This window comes from Martes martes, assembly GCF_963455335.1.
Source record: "Martes martes genome assembly, chromosome: 12".
Classification (NCBI taxonomy): domain Eukaryota; kingdom Metazoa; phylum Chordata; class Mammalia; order Carnivora; family Mustelidae; genus Martes; species Martes martes.
The window spans coordinates 2,642,906-2,665,757 of NC_137900.1; the positions used below are offsets into that span (position 1 = coordinate 2,642,906).

Consider the following 22,852-nt stretch of genomic DNA (forward strand, 5'->3'; position numbering starts at 1 on the left):
CCGGCACCACAGACAGTGGCCGCTGGGACTCAGGGGAAGGCAGCTGATCACGTCCACAGCCAGGGACATTCAGAAGACTCTGCAGCCGAAGTGGACAGGGCACACTGTCTACCGTGGATTGAGCTGGCAAGTTGCCGGGTCCCCCCCTTAAGTGACGTCCACGCTACACAGGCTATTGGCAAGTAGGTTTCCGGAGTCCTTGCTCTGGAGCTCCCAGGGTGAGGCATGCAATAAACAAGACCGCGGCTGCGTGCAGAATGCCCCCGTCCCGCGGGCGTGTGAGGGTCCCACTCCTGGAGGCGGCTGCTCTCACTTGCCGAGGACCCCGTTCTGCAGGGTTTTGTTCCTGTCGGTTATGCAGGGCGAGGCGGCTCTCTGGGGAGGGTCCTCCTTGCTCTTGGGCGAGGGATTACTGTTGCTGCTGCCGCTGGACTTGCTCCTGCTGGGGTCGAGGGCGGGCTGGGGGGGCGGGGAGCGGGTGCCCCAGCCCCGGACCAGGCAGGTGCACACCAGCCGGAAGAAGGCCCTCCGCATCTCCTTGCTGGCCAGCGTATAGATGACGGGGTTCATGGCTGAGTTGAGCACGGCCAGCACGATGAACCACTGGGCCTTGAAGAGCACAGCACACTCCCTCGCCCTGCAGGCCACGTCGACGAGGAAGAGGATGAAGAGCGGGGACCAGCAGGCGATGAACACGCTCACCACGATGACCACGGTCCGCAGCAGTGCCATGGAGCGCTCCGAGTTGTGGGGGCTGGCCACGCGGCGGCTGCTGGACTTCACCAGGAAGTAGATGCGCGCGTACAGGACTACGATGGTGGCCAGGATGGCCGTGAAGACGCTGATGCAGAAGGCGATGTACTTCTTGGAGTAGAGGGGCAGGATGGTGGAGCAGTCGGCCAGGTCGTGCAGGCAGTTCCAGCCCAGGATGGGCAAGGCGCCCAGCGAGAAGGCCACGAGCCAGCACATTCCGATCAGCAGGAAGACGCGGTGCTTCTTGTTGGCGTCATATGGCCGCATCTTGATCATGGTCAAGTGCCGCTCGATGGCGATGGCCAGCAAGCTGCATGTGGACGCGCCGAGGGCCACGAACATGCTGCCTTCCCGCAAGAACCAGACTGTGGGAGACAGGCTCAGCGTCCTCCTGCCTGACATCAGGATGTTGACCTTGTAGGCGACCCCGGCCAGCAGGTCGCAGAGGGCCAGGTTGCCGATGAAGAAGTACATGCGATTGTGGAACTTGTTGTTTTTCCAGATGGCGATGAGCACCATGAGGTTTTCCAGCACGATGAAGCTGCAGATGACGAGGAAGAGGGCAGTGGTGAGCGTGCTGCCCTCGGGGGCCTCCTTCAGCCTGCCCTCCAGCTTGCCTACGTAGCTGTAGTGCTCGTACAGGGTCTGGTTCCCAGGGGAGGACCTGGGCCGCAGTGTCGGGACCACGGCCATCACTTGGGCAGAGGCTCAGCTCCAGATCCCACCAGAGGGCGCCCTGGGCACGTCCATGGCCGGAGAACACGTTCCGGCTCAGGCTTCCGTGGTGGCCCTGGCCCGACCCCAGCCAGGGTGGGCAGAGCAGGAGTCTGCAAAGATAAAAGAGGGGTGCCCAGCGATTAAGGGGCTCTGAGACCATCTAGGGGCAGCAGCCACGGCAACAACGTCGGAGGAAGGCCCCCAAACCCCGCAAGTATGCAAAAATCTGGTCACACGGGGCCCCAGAGCTCCCCGGGGGGCTGAGGCGGCCACGGGAAGCCACCTGGTGCCTGCAACCTCCCAGGAGGGAGATCAGTATGTGAGCTCCACGATCGTTCACTCCTGTGGTGACATACAGATCCAAATAAATGTCCCTCGGGGGACCCCAAGGCACTCAGAAGTGCTAACCACGCACCCTCGTGCACGACGCGGGAGCGGCCGAACCATGGTTCCCCGTGACCTGGATCATCCCGGGACAACACAATAGGATGGAACCAGAATGACAGCCCCGGGAAGCCCCTGGGGAACCCGGAGCCACACAGTGGGAGCACCTGCTCGATGTCCCAACGGCGTCCCTGGGTCTGGGGCTGGGGACAGAGTCGGGTCCCGACAGCCCCCAGGAGAGGCGGGAGACAGGGACGCACAGCCACGGAAGGCAAGGGAGCATGAGGCGCGACGGAACCCAAACCCAGATGTCCACCGGGGAAGGCAGGGACGAGCACTTGGACTCTGCGCTCGGCTGAAAGCTCAAACTGTCTGAACCCCAAAACTGAAGCCGTGCATGTGAGCCGAAAGGAACAACACGCCTGGGGGTCTAGGGAGACAGTGAAGGCGCGAAGCCAAGCACCGAGCCCTCGACAGCCCCGGATTTAGTCCCCTCTCCCCGCCTGATACTTCCCACCCTCACCGGGGCCCCGTTCATCACCTCATAGGACGACACAGCTGAATGCGGCTTTTGGTGGACCCACTGATTGTAAATTAGAAACATATGCTTCAATACCTGCTACAATCAAATAAGGTTAGCTAGAAACAGCCCTCCATGAGTACCCAGCGATGACTTTCTTTACTTATACAATGTTTAGTCATAGCCCTAAGTTGGGTTCAGAGACAAACAGCTCCCCAAATGATACTGGGTCTGCATTTTGGGTGTGGTGGGATCTGAGCACACTGCTAAGTACCAGCAAGGCCCGAGAGGGTCTTAGTCCTGGAAGGACCCAGGGACACAGCGCTGGGGGCTGCTCTCAGAGGAGAAGGAGAGGTAACTCCGGGGGTGCCCCGCTCCCGGCACCCTCTACATCACTGCTTCCCGGCCCCGCGGTTGCTGCTTAGGGCCTGGAAGGCTGTCGGACCCTCCGCTCCACTGGGGGTCTTGGGTTCTCTGAGGTTAGGAAGAGTCACTCTGTTCCTTTGCCGCAGAGACTGCTCCCGGGCTGCGAATATGTGTGAGCGGCTGTTCCAGAAACCTCGTGGGCCCTGGCCTCCGGGGGAACCCTGTGTCGTGCGTGCCCGCAGAAGCCCCTGGAGGCACATGGGCCCACTCAGTGGGTTGCTGTCCTGCCAGCCCCCGCCACCGCCCCCTCGTTTCTCTAACTCTGGCCTGTCCTTCACACCCGGCGTCGAATTCCTCCTGGTCTACAAACTTTCTGGAGTCAGCCCAGCCCCTCGAGGCTTCTCTGAGCCTACTAGCCACTCCTCACAACAACTCGCAGGCTGTCGTTTGAAGAGTGGAAATAATGCTGCGGCTGACCGCCCGTGAGCCCGCCTGGGGCCTGCTTCACACTCACACCCGCACGGGGGCACCAGGCCTCTCATGGCGCCTGTCCGCTCACATGTGCCCCACGAAGGCTCTGCTCTGAACTACTGCTTGTCCGATGAGTCTTTCTCTGGGAGCAGCGAATGGCGCTGCCATGGCCTCGCTCTGTTTGCCAGGCCCCGGGCACAGCCCGGAGAACAGCCAGCCCCGCTGGGAGTCGGAGGGAGCAGCGCCCTGAGGACGGCTGTTTCCACGCCGGTGCCGAGTCCACACGGCTGACCCAGGGCCCCACATGCCCCACGCCAGGCAGCCTGGGGCCACGGGCCGGTGGCCACCCTGTCCACTAGCCCCGCTCCCCCACTGGGGTTTCCATTCCCGCAACGACGGCGCACATGTGGTGAGCAGGACTTAACAATCATGGTGAGTGAGCGCCCACACGGTCTGAACCGTAGGAACATGCGTGTTACCTGCAAGGGTGAGGAACGTGAATTGTTCGTGAATTCACACCCACGGCGGTGAGAAAGGGCTGCACGCAGCCCCACCCAAAAGGTCTGGAAACCACAATCAACTGGAGCTTGTCCGCTGCGCCTGTGTCCCCAGGACAGCGCCCCACCGCGTCCATCCATCCCTCTGCACTCGCCCCACCGCTGTGCCGGGGCCGTAAGCGTGGGCAGGGATGCATGCACCTGTGAACCCGCTGGATCTGGACCTCCTGGACGTAAAGAGGAAGGACAGACAAGTGAAAGACATCTTCGCGGCTCATGCAGGACCGTCAAGAACTGAGCAGAGGAGGAAAGTGAGCGAGCGGGAAGGCCGCACCCAGCAGTGAGCAACCACAATGAGAACAGCGCGGGCAGCGTACAATAGACCAGAGAGCCGACCCAGACCGTGCATTTTAAGGGCGAATGTATTTTTCCCGCTAATGCTTGAATTATCATTTCCCTTGATTAAATATTCATCGTTCAAAGAGCACTTTTTTTTCCAGAACATCTCTTGCTAAATGCTACTCTCGGCATTTTTCTAACTGGAAGACATCTGGCTCTCTTTAGAATCTAAAAGCTTGTTTTCTTTGGATTAGCAACATTAGAACATAGACTGCATCCCAAGAGTTACGAGCTGGGCAAAGGCCAGGTTGATTGTGGATGCGTTGGAGTGTTGCTATCTGTGGTCAAAAGCATCACCGGAGTCCCATCTCCACCTCTCAGGGGCGTGGCAGGACCTGAATTTGCGGGAAGATGGCTCTGCCCCTCCCACCCCCCAGCTCAGAGCCAGACAGCCGTGCTTAGGACCAGGTGGGGCATCAGCTCTCGGGCCACATCCATCCTGAGGAGCGCCGGGCACCCTGAGCACCAGCTCCTGGGAAGCCAGCCTGTCCCACCCGTCCCAGCCACCACCAACCCCCAAAGGGGCCACAGGCTGGCTTCTTACCCCCTCAAGGGCCATAGCCTGTTTCTGACCTTCATGTAAATGGGGACCCATAGCCTGCAAATGTGCCTGGGGTCCTTCTCCCGACAGGACGCTCCCCTGGGTCCTCGGATGCTGGTAATCCCTGCTCCGGTCAGGGGATGGACGCACCAGCCACTCTTGTCTGTGGACACACGGGTTTCTCCCTGTCATTGTCCTAACAAGTGCTGCGGGGCCTGGGTGGGGATGCCCTCCGGAGCTTGTGCCTGTGCGTCCATGGGCTGCCTTGGATTTCTCAGCCTCGTGTCGGCATCCAGGAAGGGCTTTGATGCCGAGGGTCTCTGCAGAGACTAACGGCACTCGGCTAGAGAAGTCCCCCCAGGGGCAAGACTTACACATTACAAATGATGACGTTTTGCTTTATTTTTAAAAGTTAAGCATCTGCGGCCAGCAGAGACCACCATCTGACTTTCATTGTAAGAGTCTGATCGTGGCTTGATTTCCCCCAAACAACTTAGAAATAGAGGCCGATGCTGAGGGAGGCAGTCTTGCACGTCTCAGGAGCGGGCCCGTCCCAGAAGCTGCTGCGTGGGATGGGCCCTCAGGAGGAGCCCCTTCGAGAAGGCGGCTCCACCGTGCATCACCCAGGTTGGACCAAGTCCAGCCATCCCTCCTTCCCAAGGAGGCACGTCTGTGGGGAGGGGTGGCCCGGAAGGCTGATGGGTTCCAGATGTGCTCTCTAGGCTAGTGACTCACTTTCTCTGCACATGTCAACTTGAAAAATAAACAAACTATAAAAAGAAGGGAAAGAAAAAAGTGAAGGGAAGTATTTCCACAAAGTCTGGGGTCTCTCTCCCTTTTCCTCTCTGTCATGGCGAACAAGAGAAACCCAAGAAGACAGTGAGGAACTTCTCCGGGTCAGACGCGGGATGCTGTTGGTCAAAGGCGCGTTTTCCCAGGGAAATCAACTTGTTCATCCTCCAAATTGAACTAAAACACCAGGCATTTGATAACCAGCAAAATTTCTTGGAAAGCAGGATTTTGTGGTTGTTGTTCACAAGAACGTAGGAAAGGAAGAACGGGCTGGCCATTTTGATGCCCCAGGAAATTTCTTGGCTAATGAGTGTTCCCCCTTCCCCCAAATTTCTGAGTGACCTCGTGGTCACTTTCAGAGACGGCTCCCGGCAAGAGGCCTCGTGCACACATGGCCCCTCACCCCTGCACTCAGCTGGGAGCTCAGGCCCCGAGCCCCCGGTGAGAGCCGCGGGATAGGCAGGCGTGCCACTGCCCGGTGGCTTTCCCACATGTGACTCTCTCTCGGGCAGGTAAAGTGCGGCTGTTGACACAGATGGGCGTTCTCTCTCGAGCGCACGTACGCAGGATGGGCTGCAGGAGCCTGGGCACAGGCCCCGGGGTCTTCCTCTGTGCTTGCTTACCTGGATTCCCCGGGCTTGTCCCCTCCCTGCAAGGCACCCGATCTCGGTACAAGAGGCCTTACCCTCTGCTCTTCAGCCCCCATTTTCAGACTCTCCCTTCTCTGCTTGTTCTTAGTAACAGGATTGGACGCACGCCCGGATTGCCGTGGGATGAATGAAGGTGTGTGGGAATGAGCTCCTCCAGGCAGCAAAGAGCCGATGCAAATAAGAGACATCGGGCCCAAGAAGTCCCAACTGTGGGGTCCCTCCCATCAGTTCCCAGAGCCACAGTGATGCAGCCCACAATGGCCCTTCAGGCAGCCCGTCTGTCCCCACGGCGGCATCTGCCGTTTGTACACAGAGAAGCCAAGGCTGGGCTGGGGGTCTGGGTCATCGGATTCCCCCTGCCCTGCCTCCTGTGCACCACAGTGGGGGGTCAGGTCTCCTGGAGCCTCCACCCCTCCCCAATGGTCTTCACCTAGACGGAGGTGACAAGAGCATCACCAGCAGGCTCGCCAAATGCTGGAATGCTGACCTGTGCGGAAACCTGACCCCGGGGACAGGGAGAAGGGCTCAGGCCTCGCTCCAGCACACGGAGCCACCCCCGGGGGCCCTGCTCTCCGCCTGGCCACCCACAGCCGTAGAAACAGGCAAAAGGACAGAGAACAGAGGTTGACCATGCCCGGTGCCGTCACCACTGACCCTGGGGTGTGGGAGTCTCGGCACTGGATGGAGTCCACCAAGCACGTCCTGTTACCGCCAAAAGCTCATGGAATGTCTCCTCGGGCAATTAATCAATTCAACAGAAATGGGTGCAAAGGAGTCATAAGAAGTGGTCGCACACTCATTAGACAGGAAGGAAGAAGCCGGTGTGAGGGGACAGAAAGGCCCCAAAAGCACTGCACAGCGGCTCCCCACACACCGAGTCCTGCAGAAGGAAAGGGGGCTTCACAGTAGGGCAACCCCCAGATTGCCAAGGGATGGCATGCCCAGATGCTCAGTTTCCCATCACAGAAACATACATACACTCTAGGTATCGAAGTGTCTGTGGGAGGAGGGAAAAGACGCCATAGAGTCAAATCAGCGCCGAAATTTCCAGAGAAAGGAGGAAGGAGGAAGATCAGTCCCTGCATTTTGAGAACATTGTTAGGCAAATGTGTGAGACTCCTTGATTAGGAGAAGCCACTTTCTGCTCTCCACACCTGGTAGAAAAACGAGCAGAGCCACGCACTTTACGGAATTCAGAGACATAAAGAGGAAGGCGGCATTTCCGAAGGTGAAGCTGGGGGTGATGCCATTCTAGCCCCGTCCTTGGGAGGCTCCGAAGGGCTGATGTGCAGTCTCTGGGCTCAGGTGACAGAGCAAGTTGACCGGCAGGATGTGAAGGTTGTTGACTGAGAAAACCCACTGTGTGGGCCTCCTATGGCCACAGAATTCGTCATTCTGGATTGAGCTCTGCATCAGTTTCCTGAGAACTCCTACAGAGCCAGACATTTCCACGACTCCTCGAGGACAACACACCCGCCCCCACAAGCGCCCCCCCCTCGCCCCCAGCCACGGGCATGGCCATTGTGTCCATCACACACCCGCGGGACCTAATCCTGCCCGGTACTTCTAGGAACTGTTTTTCATAACCATGCCGGCAGGAATGTCACTGAAGAAGAAGAAAATGTTCCAAAGATGAATGAGGAAGATGTGAGTGTCTACAGTGAGGGTCTGCAACCTCTGGCCTCCAGACTTTAGAAAGATGCCTCATTCTGGAAGTCCTCAGAGCTCCAGCTGGGGGGTGGAGATCGTGGGCAGGGCGGACCCTCCACTTTTGAAATAATTGTTCGTAAGAGCCCCGTGTTCATGCCGCTCCCCCTGCTTTATCAGTCTAACAAAACATATTCCCTTTAAACCTCCAACAACAAGTTCCTCTCTTACATCTAAATATAAAAACCCACAAAGAAATATGTCACCGGGAGTGGCCAGCGTCAGAAGAGAGAGAAAGAGAGAGAGACAGACCGTTTGGAGCCACGGCGGTTAGAAGCGGCGAAGCTAGCGTCAGGCCAAAGAAGGACATGTCCCGTCCCTTCTCCAGGTTTCTCTCAGCTGTGAATGCAGCCCATGGGAACCTCACCATCTCCGACTGTTAAAGCAGGGACTTCATCCTCCAGCCCTGATTCTGACAGTCCTGACTGCCTACTTCAAGAAACGGAAGAAAACAATGGACTTCTGTGGCGAATATCATTTAAAAAGAATGGTTTTCCCGGGAGAACGACCACAACCACACACTCCCAGAGCCCCCAGGTCCTCAAGCTCGGAGGGTGCCTAACTTTTCAGTTGTTCCAGGAAAAGGACGGAGGGGACCTTCTCGCTTAGGTCATGAAGGTGCAGCTCAGTCTGAACTTCCCACTGCAATTAGAAGAGCCCCTGGCTCTGGTTCCTCAATGGCTCGGCGCAGGAACGAAAAAGGAACCATTCCCTCTCCCCCGCTGGGCTCATCACCGGAACCGATGCCTGGAGGAGGGGCGGACGGGGACGTGGTGTCTCCCCGTCACTGTAACGCCAGGGATAGGCTGGAATTAAGTGAGAGAAGTGGGCCCCGCGGCCCCCACCCCACCCACGCAGGCTGGGCGCCCCGGACTCCCAACCCTTGCCCCGCGGACTCACCTCCCTCTGGGAAGGGCACCGGGGCCACCCGCATCCTGGCGACCCTTCTCCGCTCACGGGCGGCGGCGGGACAGGGGGCACCGGGAGGGTCTAGGAGCTGGGGGGTGGGTGAATCGGTCCCTGTCGGAGCTGTCGCTCGGGCTCCTGTCAGCGCGCTGGCGCCGCGTCCCCGTCGTCTCCGTCGCGTGTCCTCAGGTCCCGCGGCTCAGCCTCTGCGCGCGCAAGCCCGAGCCCAAACTTTTCCAGCGGCCCTTAGGGGCGGGGCCCGCGCTCCGCCCCTCCGCCCCCAGCTCCCGGTTTCCTCCGTGCTCCCGACCCGCCCCCACGGCGCCCCCTCCCTATTTCCTCCGAGCTCCCAAACTCCCACCTCCCCATCTGCTGAAGTCCCCTCCCCATCTCTGCCTGCCGCCCCTCCTCCCCGCGGTCCCCCTCACCTCCCCGTGCGGCGGCTCCTCACCCCCCGAGTCTCCGCCTCATCTCCCCGCCTCCCCCACGCCCCCCATCTCCCCGCCCCAGTTCCCACCTCCCCATGTCCCCACCTCCTTGCCCCTTGCCCCTTCCTCCTCTGTCCCCCCCCCCCCCCCGCTCGCCTGCCTCACCATGGAGCTCCTCTTCCCGCCCCGCCAGTCCCCCTCCTCGGTGCCCTTGTGGCCCAGCGGGTCCCAGGCTCCTGCCCCAGGCCGGACTGCTGCCCCAGTACCCCGCCAGAGAGCTCCGCGTGAGGGTTTGGTCCAGTGATGATGATGACGTCGTCATTATCGTTCTTACGGTGGTAGCATCTCGATAATTTTCTTTTGAAATTGCCTTTCCACTGGCTCCTGACTTAGCACGCTCAGGGACTGGCTGTGGACTCCAGGCCCACCCCACCCAGGGTGGCCAGCTCCTGGTCCTATGGGTCTGCCTCGGGGGCTGCTGTCCCCACAGAGATGGACTCTCTTGCACGGATGAATAAAACAGCCTCGACGAAGTGCTTCCAAAGAAGAATGCCCCGGGGAGGCGACAGATGACAGAATTTTCCTTTTCCACCGGTGAAGGAAAGTAAAGGCCAGGTGAATGCACACAGCAACCAACCCTGGAAACTTCTGGGGCACAGGCAGGGGGTAAGGGGGAAAGGGAGGAAGAGGAAAAAGAGGCAGGAGGGAACTCCAGGCCTGTTACCCACAGCAAGTGTGCACGTGCCTGGGCCGACAGGACAGGGGTGCAGGGACACCAGGAGTCAGGAGGGAGGATGCGGGGGGAGGTGTCCCTCGGGCACCTGCCCCAGATCTGGAGGCCTCCTGCTTCCAGAGAGGAGGCTTGTCCCACCTTCCCCTAGAGCTGGGAGCAAATGCTTTTTTTGGGGTGGGTTTGAGCCCTGATGGGCCCCTGGCATGTTTGCACTTTGCTGGTCTTTTGTGTTTTCCCCACTAAGAAACCCAAGCTCTGGAGAACGTGGGGGTGGGCACCGCAGAGCTCTGGCCTGTCCTTGGGGCTCAGAGGAGGGCTGCCCCTGTGCTGTCCTTGCTGCCACTTAATCCTGTCGCCAGCCCCATCTGCACGGTGGCCTTACGAACGGACTCTGTGTCTCAAGCAAGCTCTGCGAAGCTGCTTCTGTCCCAAACCGCGACTGTGACCGACGGCGCCTCCTCCAGCTTTAAACCAAGCCAAGGAGAAGAGAGACCTGCTGCTTTGGCCACCTGCCAGAGCCAGGGGACAGTACAGCGTCCCGGCCTTCAGGTCTCCACCTGGCCACTCAGCTGGTTCATCAGTAATTCTTTCAACTAGTTGCTTTGCGCTATGTGGAATGACTGGTCACTGGCTGAAGCCGCCAGGACTGGTGTCCCGTCTCCACTCGCTGGACAGGTTCTGAAATCCAGACTGAACGGGCACCCTGAGGTCTGGAGATGCCTCTGAAACCAGCCTCAGAAGGGGACTCCTGAAGCCCTGAAAAACAACGGGGCTTTTGACTGCAGGTGCCCCAAGGGAGACACAGGGATCTGACACAGAGGCGTTCCTAAAAATCCTTTTACGAAAATGCTCCTTTCCCCCGTAGACTCCCCTCCTGAGCGCTCTCCCCACACACAACCCTCTCGCTGAAGCTGTGCCCCAGCCCGCCTGCTCCTCCCTCCCAGGACTATCAAGCTCAGAGGAGACCCTGCCTGGGGGGCCCTCTGTGCTCCCACACAGCCCCTAGAGACCATATTCTCTCCGGAAGAGAGAATGCCCAGTGCCTCCCTAAGGGTCTATTAGATAAAATCTCTCCTCTGCCTCCCTGATTAACGAGGGGAAGTTCTTTACAGGGAACGCCGGCTCATAGATGGAGAAGGGATGGGGGAATTCAGAGTTCTGCGTTCTGCTTCCCTCCGTGAAATCACCGAGCGGGACGACAAGGCAGCGTGAAGAAAACGTGTCGGTCACGCAGTACTACCTGGGAAAGAGAAAACCCTCTCCGTTTCCATCGGAGACATCTGTCAGCACCTTCACGGGGATCGAACTCAGCGTCACCCGTGCTGGGCCAGCCTGACATCAGCGGCTGCAAAACCAGCCCACGGGATCACCGATGCTGCGTCCTTGCTGAGACACTTTCCCTGAATCAAAGGCCAAGTCCTGGAGCCTTCACTTCCGGTTTGTGGGAAAGAGGAGGGAAGAGCAGCGGCTAAAAGACACCGGGAGAGAGGAGCGACAGGTGCAGAGAGCCAAGCGTTTGATCTCCCTCAAACAGGTCAATGTCAGGAAAAGGGTGGGATTGGTCCGAGGATAAAAACAGCCCACAGAAGCGGCCTTTCTAACAACCAGCATGGGCCTGCTGGACGCCTGGCAGCAGAAGCGATGGGGAGGACAGCTTGGGATGGACAGGGTGTTCAATGAGGTCACAGACTCGTTGGCAGCGTGAATTGGGTGCGTAATAGCTCAATGCTCATCTGGGAGAACGGCCTCATTTCCAGGAGACCAACGGTCCAGGGTAAAACATCTTGGTGTCTGAAAATTGTTTTCAGGTGACTCAGGAAAAGCAATATGGCAAGTGAAATCGGCAGGACAAAATCAGTGGTCGGAGCGGTGGGGGGAGGGCGGACAGCAAGGAGCTGTACGATGTGTCCCCTTCTCTGGATGTTTGAAAATTTTCCATAATAAAAAGTTGGAGAAAAATAAAATGTCAGGTACCAAATACTTTAAAAATTTCTGCACCTCTGTTCTCAGGCTGTGAAAGCAAATCTAGGCTCACAGGAATAAAAATAAAAGATAGCATGAGTTATATGTGAATCCTTCTGAAAACCATCAGGCCCCAAACCTGACTATCGTTTTTGAACAAAGGTATTGCGTGTTACGACGTATGCGTAATCCCTACTTGTTTATAACTTTACAGAAGTCAACACCTTTCCTTGCGCAGTGCCAAGGTGCCTGCGGGCCGGCAGGCAGGTGCAGGGAGGTTGGGGGCTCTGACCCGCAGGGAAGCTGTACCCAGCAGGGCCAAGGGTGAGCAGCTAACAACGCCGGACACCTGGGCCTGGAAATGCGCCTGCTCCCTGCCTCCCCTCCCTCTCCTGGCCTCTGCCTCATGGATCTGGGATGCTTCTCCCTGTCCCTAGGGTCAGAGTTAGCGGGCACCTGTTCCTAGCTCTGTTCTGGCTCTCAGCTTGAATCAATGTCGCCTATGCCATGGTTCTTGGTGTCCAGAGCTGAATACTCAGGATGGTGTGGTGTGAGCTCACTGCGCACAGAACCTTGGGGAGGCCAAGGGCAGCTGCGTGAGCCACAGGGAGGGGTGCCTGGGAGGAAGAAAGGAGCCCTGGGGAGCCTCGGCCTTGTGGTTGTCCCGCAGCCCGCCACGACGGAAGTCATTCACACAGCGCTGGGAGAAGCAGCTTTCGTACACCAATCTGGACAGACACCTGCCTGGCAGACACCTGCCGAAGCTGAACCTCACAACCTTAACTGTACTTCCAGGTACCACCTTGTCAGTCTGTGTCTTCACGTCTCCTGCTTCCCCAGCTCCGCCCCCCTGCGCCTCGGCCAGGAGCCAGTGGAGATGGCAGGAACTGTTCTGTTCATGTTTCTTATTCTGTAAGGGCACCTAAGTAGTGCGTATGTGTTCATACCCATGTGTAGCCTGTGTGTACACATGTGGGTGTGCACGTGTGTGAGCGGTGTGTGTGTGCGTACGTACATGTGGGGGTGCGTGTGCTCGTGTGGGGTGCATGTGTATGTGGGTAGGTGTGCACATGTGTGTGCAGTGTATTGTGTACGTGTGCGTGTGTGTGTGTGCGCCACAGACGGACCATCATGTGGAGGAGGTAATGTGTTCCAGTCTCCACACATGGTGAACACACGGACCCACTGGTAAAATATACAATAAAGACTTGGCCTTTGTTCCTTTCTTGGCACAGAGCTCCTAAAATCCTTGCATATATTTATTTTTGTACATTCACGAGATGACTGATGGCTGGGGGCCCAGACAGCTTCAGGATGGGGTGGCTGACAGAGGCACCAACTGAGGGACTACAGGGTTGGCACTCGCAGCTAGTCCCCAGTCTCCGGGGAAGTTTGGAGAAGCCCCGGGTGGCTGGACGCATCTATGTGCGGGGCAGGGGGTGCACCCAGACCTGGCGTGGGGCTCTGGGCCCCTTTCCCTCACCCTGCTCTCTGCCTCTCTTCCAGGTGACTGTTCCTGACCTGGACCCCTTGTAAATAAACCAGCAAACATAAGGAAAGCGTTACCCTGAGTTCTGGGAGTTGCTCCAGCAAAAGGCCAGACCTGAAGTGGGTGTGGGAACCTCCGAATTTGTGGTCGGCAGGGCAGAAGACTCAGTGGGAGCGGATGGGGAAATGTGAACTCAGCCCGGGGAGGTGGCAAGGGTCTGGTGTGTTTGTGTTTTCTGGAGAAGTCTGTGTGTTCTGGGAGCCGGAGAAGAAAGGACAGGCTGGGGGAGGCACTGTGGGTTCTGTGCCCGGTCCTGAGAGTGGTCTGATGGCTGGTGGGGATGCCTGCCTCTGAGTCCCACCAACTCAGGATTTCTGTCTGCAGCAGCCCTGGTGCTAGGAAGACTCGATTGTGTTAGTCCAAAAAAGTGCAGAGTCCAAAACAGTCTTCGCAGATACCCCACCTGGGAAACTGCGGCGGGGCTGGCTTGCCGGAGCAGTGCCCTTGCTTAGGAAGGCTGTTTACACACTCTGTCTGCAGTGTAACTCAACAAAAATGCCAGGTTGTGTTTATCCAATCCTTACGGCACTCGCTGTGGACGGGGAGGTTATGCGTAAACCTGTCTGCATTCTGCTTGGACCGGTTCTGTGTATTCCTCCCGCACTCCTGGCTTTTGGAACAAGTGTCTGCAACACCGCCGAACATCTTTGCTTTTTCTTGGCTGAGCGAAGGTTTGCTTGGGGGTGGGGGTGGGGAGACAGGATGACATGGAAAGCAGCAGTAATTGCTGATTTCCTCACTCCTCCAACATCAAAGGCCTGTGGGTTTGGGGCAGAAAGGACTGGAGGAGTTTGGATGGGACCGTGAGAGCAGAGATCAGCGCTGACCTGGTGCTTATCCAGCCAGGCACTATCCAAGAGCTTCACACAGAATCACTCCTCAACTCTGCTATGAGACCAACTCCGGTATCGTCTTGTTTTTCAGATAAAGAAACCAAGGCACAGAGATGATCATACATTTGCCAAAGTCACCCAGCTGGTAAGGGGCAGAGTTGGAATGTTCCAGCCATTTGGAGTTTCTTCATCTAATGTGGCTCTTTGGAGGTTGCAAGCCTCCTGAAAGGCATCGGCCTGACGTGCATGAATGGGTGCCTGTGGACCGGCCCAGGGCCTGCTCCCTCCACCACTCCTGGCTGGAGCTGGAGGACAGGAAGGGGAGCAGGGTGGACACCATCCACAGACCCTCACTCTGGCCAGCCCCCACATCGGCTCTCAGTTCCGGGCTATGAGCAGCTGGTCTGGGGAGACTGGATGGAACCTACCTAGATCCTTTCTTGAGAGCCCCTGCTCCAGCCCATGAGGACAGCTCGGGCAGGCTGGACGCTGTGGTGGGCAGAGGAATGGGGAGTCTTGCTTCTATCATCATTCTTTTTTTTTTTTAAGATTGTTATTTATTTATCTGACAGAGATCACAAGTAGGCAGAGAGGCAGGCAGAGAGAGAGATTGGAGGAAGCAGGCTCCCTGCTGAGCAGAGAGCCCGATGCGGGGCTCGATCCCAGGACCCTGGGATCATGACCTGAGCTGAAGGCAGAGGCTTTAACCCACTGAGCCACCCAGGCACCCCTCTATCGTCATTCTTAATTCTTAATAAAGACACTTGAATTTCTGAGTGTCAGAGTCCCCATCTGCAAAATGGTGCATTGTACCATATTCAAGGGGTACAGTGTTAACTATCTGCGTATTTAAATGGATCATAGAAATCCTACAACTTTCTACAATATGCACATGTGTGAAACGCTTTCCTTCCATATTATTTAGTTGAAACCATGCACAAACCTTTCTCCTTGATTAAAAAATATTTTACTTGTTTATTTTAAATAGGCTCCATGTCCAGCATGAAGTCCAGTGCAGGTCTTGAACTCAGAACCCTGAGATCAAGAGCCAGACCCAGAATCAACTGAGTCACCCGAGCACCCCTAAAATATGTCTTTAAAAGCTGAGTTTAGAAAAGAGAATAAGTCTCAAATCAATAGTCTAAGCTCTCATCTCATGAAACAAGAGGAGCAAAATAAACCCCAAATAGGACAGGATAAAAGAAGAATAAAAGAAAGATAAGAGTAGAAATTAATTCAATTAAAACAGAAAAATAATCGAAGAAACAAAGGCAGTTCCTTGAAAGATCAGTAAATTGACAAGCTTTTGCAAGATGGACAAAGAAAAGAAGGGACCAGACAGAAGTGCATCCTAAGGATGAAAAAGAGACTGTCCCTACACATTCTGAGGGCGTCACAAAGATAATAAGGGAAAAATATGACCAGCTCTACACACATATATTTGACAACTTAGATGTAACAGGCCAATTCCTTGGAAAGTACACATTTCCACAATTCTTCCAATATGAAACAAACAATTTGACAAGTGGAATTCATCATTTCTGAGTTCACAAAAAAGAAAACTTCCAGTTCAGATGGTTTCACTAAAAAATTCTACCAAGCCATATAAGAAAGAATTAACACTAACAATCTCTTTCAGAAAATAAAAGCACTTTCCAAATCATTTTATAAAGGAAGAATTATCCTATATCAAAACCAGGTGAAGATGGTATAAAAAGAAGACCACAGATCAATATTCCTCATGAATACAGACACATACATTCCTAATAAAATATTAGCAAGTGGAATTCAGAAATATATAGAAGTAAAGATTACTGTGAGGAAGCTGAATTTATTACAGGAATAGAATGCAGGTTTAGCATTCAAAAATCAAGCAATATAATCCATAATATGAATAGCTTAAAGAAGAAAAAACATATGATCATATCAACTGATGGAGAAAACTATTTGGCAAAATTAACATCCATTTGTGATTAAATTCTCAAAAAACTAGGAGTGGAGTCAATCCTCCTCAACTTGATAAAGAGCATCTATAGAAAACCCGTGGCTGACATCATATTTGATGAAAGACTGAAAGCTTTCCCCTAAGATCAGGAACAAGACAAGGTGCCCACCCTCACCACTTCTATTCATTATAGTCCTCAAAGTCCTAGCTAGCACAATAAGGAAAAGAAAGGAATAAAATGCATATAGATCAGAAAGGAAGGAATGAAAGTGCCCCTATTTATAGATGGCATGATGGTCTTCCTAAAAGTCCTAGAGAGTCTATGAAAATACACAAATAAAAATTCCTAGTGTTAATAATCAGGGCTTCCAGGTACAGATTAACTTATAAAAATCTATTGTTTTTTTAATATACTAGCAATGAACATATGGAAACTGAAATTAAAAATAGGGTACAGGGGCGCCTGGGTGGCTCAGTGGGTTAAGGCCTCCACCTTTGGCTCAGGTCATGGTCCCAAGGTCCTGGGATCGAGCCCCACATTGGGCTCTCTGCTCGGCAGGGAGCCTGCTTCCCCCTCTCTCTCTCTGCCTGCCTCTCTGCCTACTTGTGATCTCTCTATCTGTCAAATAAATAAATAAAATCTTAAAAAAAAAAATAGGGTACACAGGGAGCCTGCTTCTCTCTCTCCCTCTGCCTGCCACTCTTCCTGCTTGTGTTCTCTCTCTGTCTGTCAAATAAATAAATAAAATCTTAAAAAATAATAAAAGTAAAAGTAAAAATAGGGTACAACTTATAATCACTGAAATAAATGAAACTTTCAGGTGAAAATCTAGCAAAACATGCACAGAACCTGCATGCTGAAGAGAGAAATCAAAGATCTTAATAAATGAAGAGACATACCATGTTCATGGACTAGAAGACTCAACATAATAAAGGACTCAATTCTCCAGAAGCTCTAACACAATTCCTAACAAAATCCTCATAAATTTTTTGTGCAAATAGAGAAAATTATTCTAAGTTATTCTAAATATTCAAAGTCATTCTATTTATATGGAAAAGGAACTATATATATATATACATATATATATACACACACACACCAAAGGAACTAGGATTGCTAAAACAATTCTGAAAACAAGAATAAAATGGGAGGAGTCACTTTACCAGATTTTAAGACTTATTATGTAATTACATTACTCAAGACTAAAAATAGGCAGATCAATAAACAGAACAGAGAGCCCAGAAATAGCCCCATATAGGAAGGGTCAATTGATATTTGACAGATACTTGCAAAAGCAATTCAATGAAGGAACGATTATCTTTTCAATGAATGATGCTACAGCAATTGGATATCCATAAGCAAAAAAAATGGGCCTGGACCTAAAATGTTTGTAAGATAACACAGGAGAGCTTCTTTGGGCCTGGGGCCTGGTGGAAAGTTCTTAGACTATGATAGCAAGGCATGGTCCATAAAAGGAAAACACCGATACATTGTACTTCATCAAAATTAAAACTTTGGTGCTGCAAAAGTCCCTGTTAAGAGGAAGAAAAGACAAGCTATGCACTGGATGAAAATATTTGCAAATGATACATCTGACAAAGGAATCATATCTGGAGTTTATAAAGAACTGTAGAAGTTTGACATTAAATAAAATAAAACAATTCACATAGGACATGGGCAAAAGGCACGAAGAGGAATATGGGTGGAAAGCACATGACTAGACATTAGAAAAATGCAAAATTTAGACCTTAATGAAATTTCGTTACATTCCTATAAGAACAGCTAATGTGAAAAAGAGTGCCAATGCTAAGTGCTGTTGAAGGCCCAGAGAAACTGAGGCACTCTGGGGGGATGTAACATGGTGCAGTCACTCTGGAAAGCAGCTTCCTAGGTAGAGCCTGGAATTCTATACCCAACCAAACTGACCACCAAGTCTGAGGGAATCCTAAACATGTTTTTAGACAAAACAAGTGTTCAAACCATCTTGGGAAGCTACTTGAAGAAGAGGTTCAGCAAAATGAGAGAGTAAATTAAGAAAGAGAACAACACAGGCTTTGAGTATGAGAAATCCAACCCAGGAAAACGAATCCCAGCTTCCTGAGAAGGAAAGTCTTGGGATGGCGGTGACCCAGTCGGCTCCCTGGGGATGGCCCTGGCCTTCACAGCACTGGAGAGTTGACAGGGGTCTGGCCAGCAGTAGAATCTCACATTGGGTTCCTGTTGGGCTATGCCCACTTGGTCTACGATGCTGTTATTTGCAAGCCACATCACATGCTGCCATCTCCGGGTAAGGAGGTAGTTAAGAGTCCTCCTGTCCCCATTCAAAGGCTTCTGGGTTCCCTCTCTGCAGCTTCTCCCATCTTGCTAAGGCAGTTTCCAAGCTCTGCCCAGGCGTCCTCTCCCAAAAGTTTGTTCAAGCATCTCTTTCCCTAAGCTCTCTGCTCTGTTGTTCTCTGTCCCTGGCCCCCAAAGCTTGTAAGTGTACCCCACTCTGGCGGGGGCTCTGGGAGAGATGCAGTGTGCTCAGTGGGAAACATCCAACCGGAAAGCCTGACAGAATTCACACCCAGGGAAACGGCTCTCACTTTAAACAACGATACAACAACCCTTCCCTTGACAACCCTCTCCTCCTCCCACTGCTACCATCTTGCTTCTTAGAGAGGAGGTGTGAGCCACTGCTCTGACCACAGCACCTGCTGCTGGGGTTACTGAGGACCCCCATGCTGCTAAGTCCAGTACTCATTTTTGGTCACGGTAGCCCCTCAGCCAACTGTCAATGTGGCCCACACCTTTTTGATGGCCTGTCTTTCTGTGGCCAGGTATTTATCCTCCTCTCTGATGTCCCCTCACTCTTCTTTGCAGGGAAATATGGCTTTATTTTACAAGAAGCTCACCCTGGGCTTTCCTCGGTGCTGGACCTAGAGCTGTCCCATTTTTAATTTCTGTAGCAGTCATACACAATTCTCCTAATCCATCCTTCACCCCGCAGCCTGAATGATCTTCTGAAAAGGAAAATGAGATCACACCTCTGCTCGGCCCTCACCCCTGCCAACTCAGCAGTGTTCAGGACAGAGCCCTCTTTTTGCCTTGCCCGGTAACCCGAGTGTCCTGGCTCTTGCCACCTCCCACCGGGCCACACCCATGCTCCCTCAGCTCTGCCTGTGGAAACCTCTTCCTTGTCCTACCACAGGGCCTTTGTACATGCTTCTCCTGCTTCCTCCCTTGAGTGCTTGCCTTCCTCAGCATCTCATTAAATCCTTTGCACAAACTTTGGCTTCCAGGTGAGGGCCCCTTCCTGCAGGAAGTTTTTCTCAATGTGCCAAATTTGTTTTGTGTCCCCTCCTGACCACTGAAGAAATAAATGGTCCCCTAATCGCCCCCCTCCCCATGTGGATTCCACAGCTGCCTCCAGAGCCCAAGCTTCATTATCAAGAGGCCTCAGGTGGCATTTAGCAACACGTTACTGTGGCTTTTGTGTCCTTCAAACCAGTCCTGACGTGAGTGAAGACTCGCCTGTGCCTGCCTCGAAAGTGCGCAGTTCCCAAGCCTGCTTTGAGATTTCCCTCTTTTCCAATCTCTTCCATGAACTGATACTTTTATTTTTTAAATTCACATGATGATAATGCACATATAAAGGCTGTCACCTTCCAGGACAGGCGCGTATTTGTGACCCATGCACTGGGACCTGGCACCCCGTGTCCCCGCGAAGCACTGGGAGCCGGGCCACCCCGCACGCAGCCAGGCCGACCGTTCACTCACTCCCCTGGCAGTCGGAGCCCCGGAGGTGGGCTAGACTCGCAGAGACAAAACAAAGTCACGTTGAGTTCACAGCCCTGCCAACTCACCAGGCTTTGATTCACCAAGCAAGAAAGTTTGACCATGGATTGCGTAATGTAAGCGGGCAGGAGGCTGATCTGCACTTGGAACCAGGACTCTGGGAAAAGAGACGGCCTCTTTGGACGGATTCCAAACCCTAAGATGGGAGAATGTGGGCCCAGTAATTCTGTGGTCCTGAAGCACCACATGACCCTGAGAATGGTGTGGAGTGTACTTATGAGTACGTGTGTCTACGTGACTGTGTGTGTGCATGTGCCTGCATGAGTGTGTAAGTCTGTGTGTCTATGTATGTCTGCATGCGTGTACATGGGTCAGCATGTGTGTCTGCCTGTGTACACATGTGTCTGTGTATACGTGTGTCTGCCCGTGTAAGTGTGTATGTCTACATGTGTGTATGTGTCTATCCATGTCTGTGTATCTGTTTGTCTGCATGTGTGTACATGTGTCTCTGTGTGTCTGTGCATGTGTCTGTGTGCCCATGTGTCTCTGTGTGTGTCTGCATGTGTGTACACATGTCTGTGTATATGTATGTGTGTGTCTGCATGTGTGTGCATGTCTGTGTGTGACTATGCATGTGTGTCTGTGCATGTCTATGCTGGCGCACACACGTGTGGAGCAGAGTTCCCAGGTACAGACAGCCCCGTTTCCTGGAAGCCAAGTTTGCAGGCCCCCCTGTCGTCCCACTGAGCTCCTTGCTTAAGAGTGATTTCTGCAGCCCAGTGGACCTGATGATGATTTTAAAATCTTTTATGCCAGTGACCACTTTGTCTCTCGTATCTTCACCCCATGTCCTGTTACCAGTGTTGAAAGACAATCGTAGAAGAAAACCCCCTTACTGCCTTCCCCCTCTGAATCTGAGTTGATCTGGATAACAATGAAGCGGAGTATTTTCTGTGTTAATGTAGAATTTCCCAACATTCCCGTGGCATTTATACCACGCTGGCTGAGTCTACAGGACAGTAAGTAGCCACGAACATCCCACAAGTGGAAGATTAGGTCCCTGCCTTCATCGAGCATCACAGGCATATACTGGACCCCTTTAGACTCACTTTGGTAAAGATATCACCAGGCCTGTGTTTCCCTGCACCATGTCCCATAGAGAGAAAATTCCAGGGCCTTGAAAAGTTCTAAAATGCGGGCTCAGACACCTAAATGCTCCCCTCCCTCCTGCTCACCTGTCACTCACTGATGTTTTATTCAATCCATCAGCTAATCCCATGGCTCCAGGCCAGAACAGGACGTCTGTCCTCAAGGAGCCAACGATCGAGCAGAGTGGGGGGCAACACTCTCGTGGGAGACTCTCACGTGGGGCACAGCAGGCTGAGGTCTGGGGGCTCCCAGACAAAGGGGACAAGGTGGACAAAGACTTCTAGAAGGAGGGGGCTGCCATCTGTCTTACAGAATAGATACAACATGCAGGCCCCAGCAGCAGAGGGCTGGGTGGTGGGCTCCAAGCACTCTGGGCATCACACACAGAAATGACTTGATGTCTGTGGCTGTGCCAGTGTGGGGGTGGGAAGTTCGGGCCGGCAGAGTGGCGGGAAGGGTCCCACCTGTCGTGGCCATGCTGAGCATTTCCAGCTGTCCCAGCAAGGCTGTCCTGAGCCAGTGTGCACATGAGCACACATGTTGGCCATGCTTTCTGCTCTACGAAGGAGCTCTGCCTTGAAGGAGCAGGAAGGCGGAAGCCTGGAGGGGACTTGGCCTAGGCTGGCCCCTGGGGGCTGCCAGAACTTTCACTTCGGAGCCAGGGATCGGCCGGCAGACTGACAGGCCCTGTGACTGCTCACTGGGAACATCCCAGAGATTGTGACTTTCACTTCTTGTTGACAGAAATGCTGAGGTGGAGCCTCAGGGATCTGCTCTTTAAGGACCGGCTGGTGGTCGGGCAAGCTCGGGAGTGAGGGACCCTGAGTGGCACCTCCCCTGTGCAGCAGCACCTGGAGGAACTTGCAATCCCCTGGCCCAGGCACAGGCCAGCAGCAGATCCAGCTGACCGGGTGGCCGCCGGGCCCAGGAGCTCCGCCCCCTGTGGGTCCGGCTCACCTGAGCCTGCAGCCCCATCTCCCCGTGTAGCTGTTGGACATTGACCTTTCCCGGCCTTGGTCTCCCATGCCCTTTGGATCTGGAGGCTTCTGGCCCTCAGGACTCCGTCTCCCTGTGCGTGGAGGGCCCCTCACCCTCCCGCTCATCGCACTGGCTCCTGCCAGCACTGTGTCGGGGTGCCCTGTGCAGTACTGGCCCCTCTCTTGCATGTCCTGGCCTCTCCCTGGGGAGGAAGGAGTCCATTCCCACTGTCAGCCCTAACCCCGCTGGTCAAGCCCTCTAAGACTCCCGCCCTCTCTGCTGGCCGCCTGAGCCATCTTGGGCAAATCCCGGAGCGGTATCATCAAACCCTGTCTGGACTGCACTCCTGGCCCGAGTAGCTGAAGACAGCTGGGAGAATTCTAGAGTTGCCACTGACCCGTCCACTTCCCATCTACCACGTGGCTGTGAGCGGCCCATGCGTCCCTGGTCCTCTGTTCACCTTGCTCAGAGACAACCCTGTCACCATGCCCTGGGCTTCCTTGTCACCCACTGCTTTGTTCTCCCACTTAGAATACAGAAGGAACACAAGGGATGTGGACGCCCTCCCACGTCACAGCCACCAGCCCACCAGCCCTGCTCCAGACACCCAACTTCCTTCCTGTTGTCGAGTGAAGGTGACAAGTGGGTACATGGCTGGGAGGGTTCTGGTGACGGGACCCTGGGTGGCTCCCAAGAAGGTGCAGGGGTCTCCCGGCCCCGATCAGCACTCCACCTTGGGGCAGAGGAAGGAGACCCCTCCCAGGCTCTCAGGGCCCAACAGACAGCAGAGCCTC

At 54.2% G+C, this 22,852-nt stretch overlaps 1 protein-coding gene across 1 annotated transcript; it reads right to left on the reverse strand.

The window, feature by feature from the left end:
* Positions 1–309: 309 nt before the first annotated feature.
* S1PR3 (sphingosine-1-phosphate receptor 3) lies at positions 310–1,490 on the reverse strand (the record flags this gene model as incomplete). Its single annotated transcript, XM_080820290.1, has 1 exon — positions 310–1,490. Exon 1 carries the CDS (start codon positions 1,444–1,446, stop codon positions 310–312), a length of 1,137 nt encoding a protein of 378 aa, XP_080676416.1. The 5' UTR covers positions 1,447–1,490.
* Between the last annotated feature and the right edge of the window lie 21,362 nt (positions 1,491–22,852).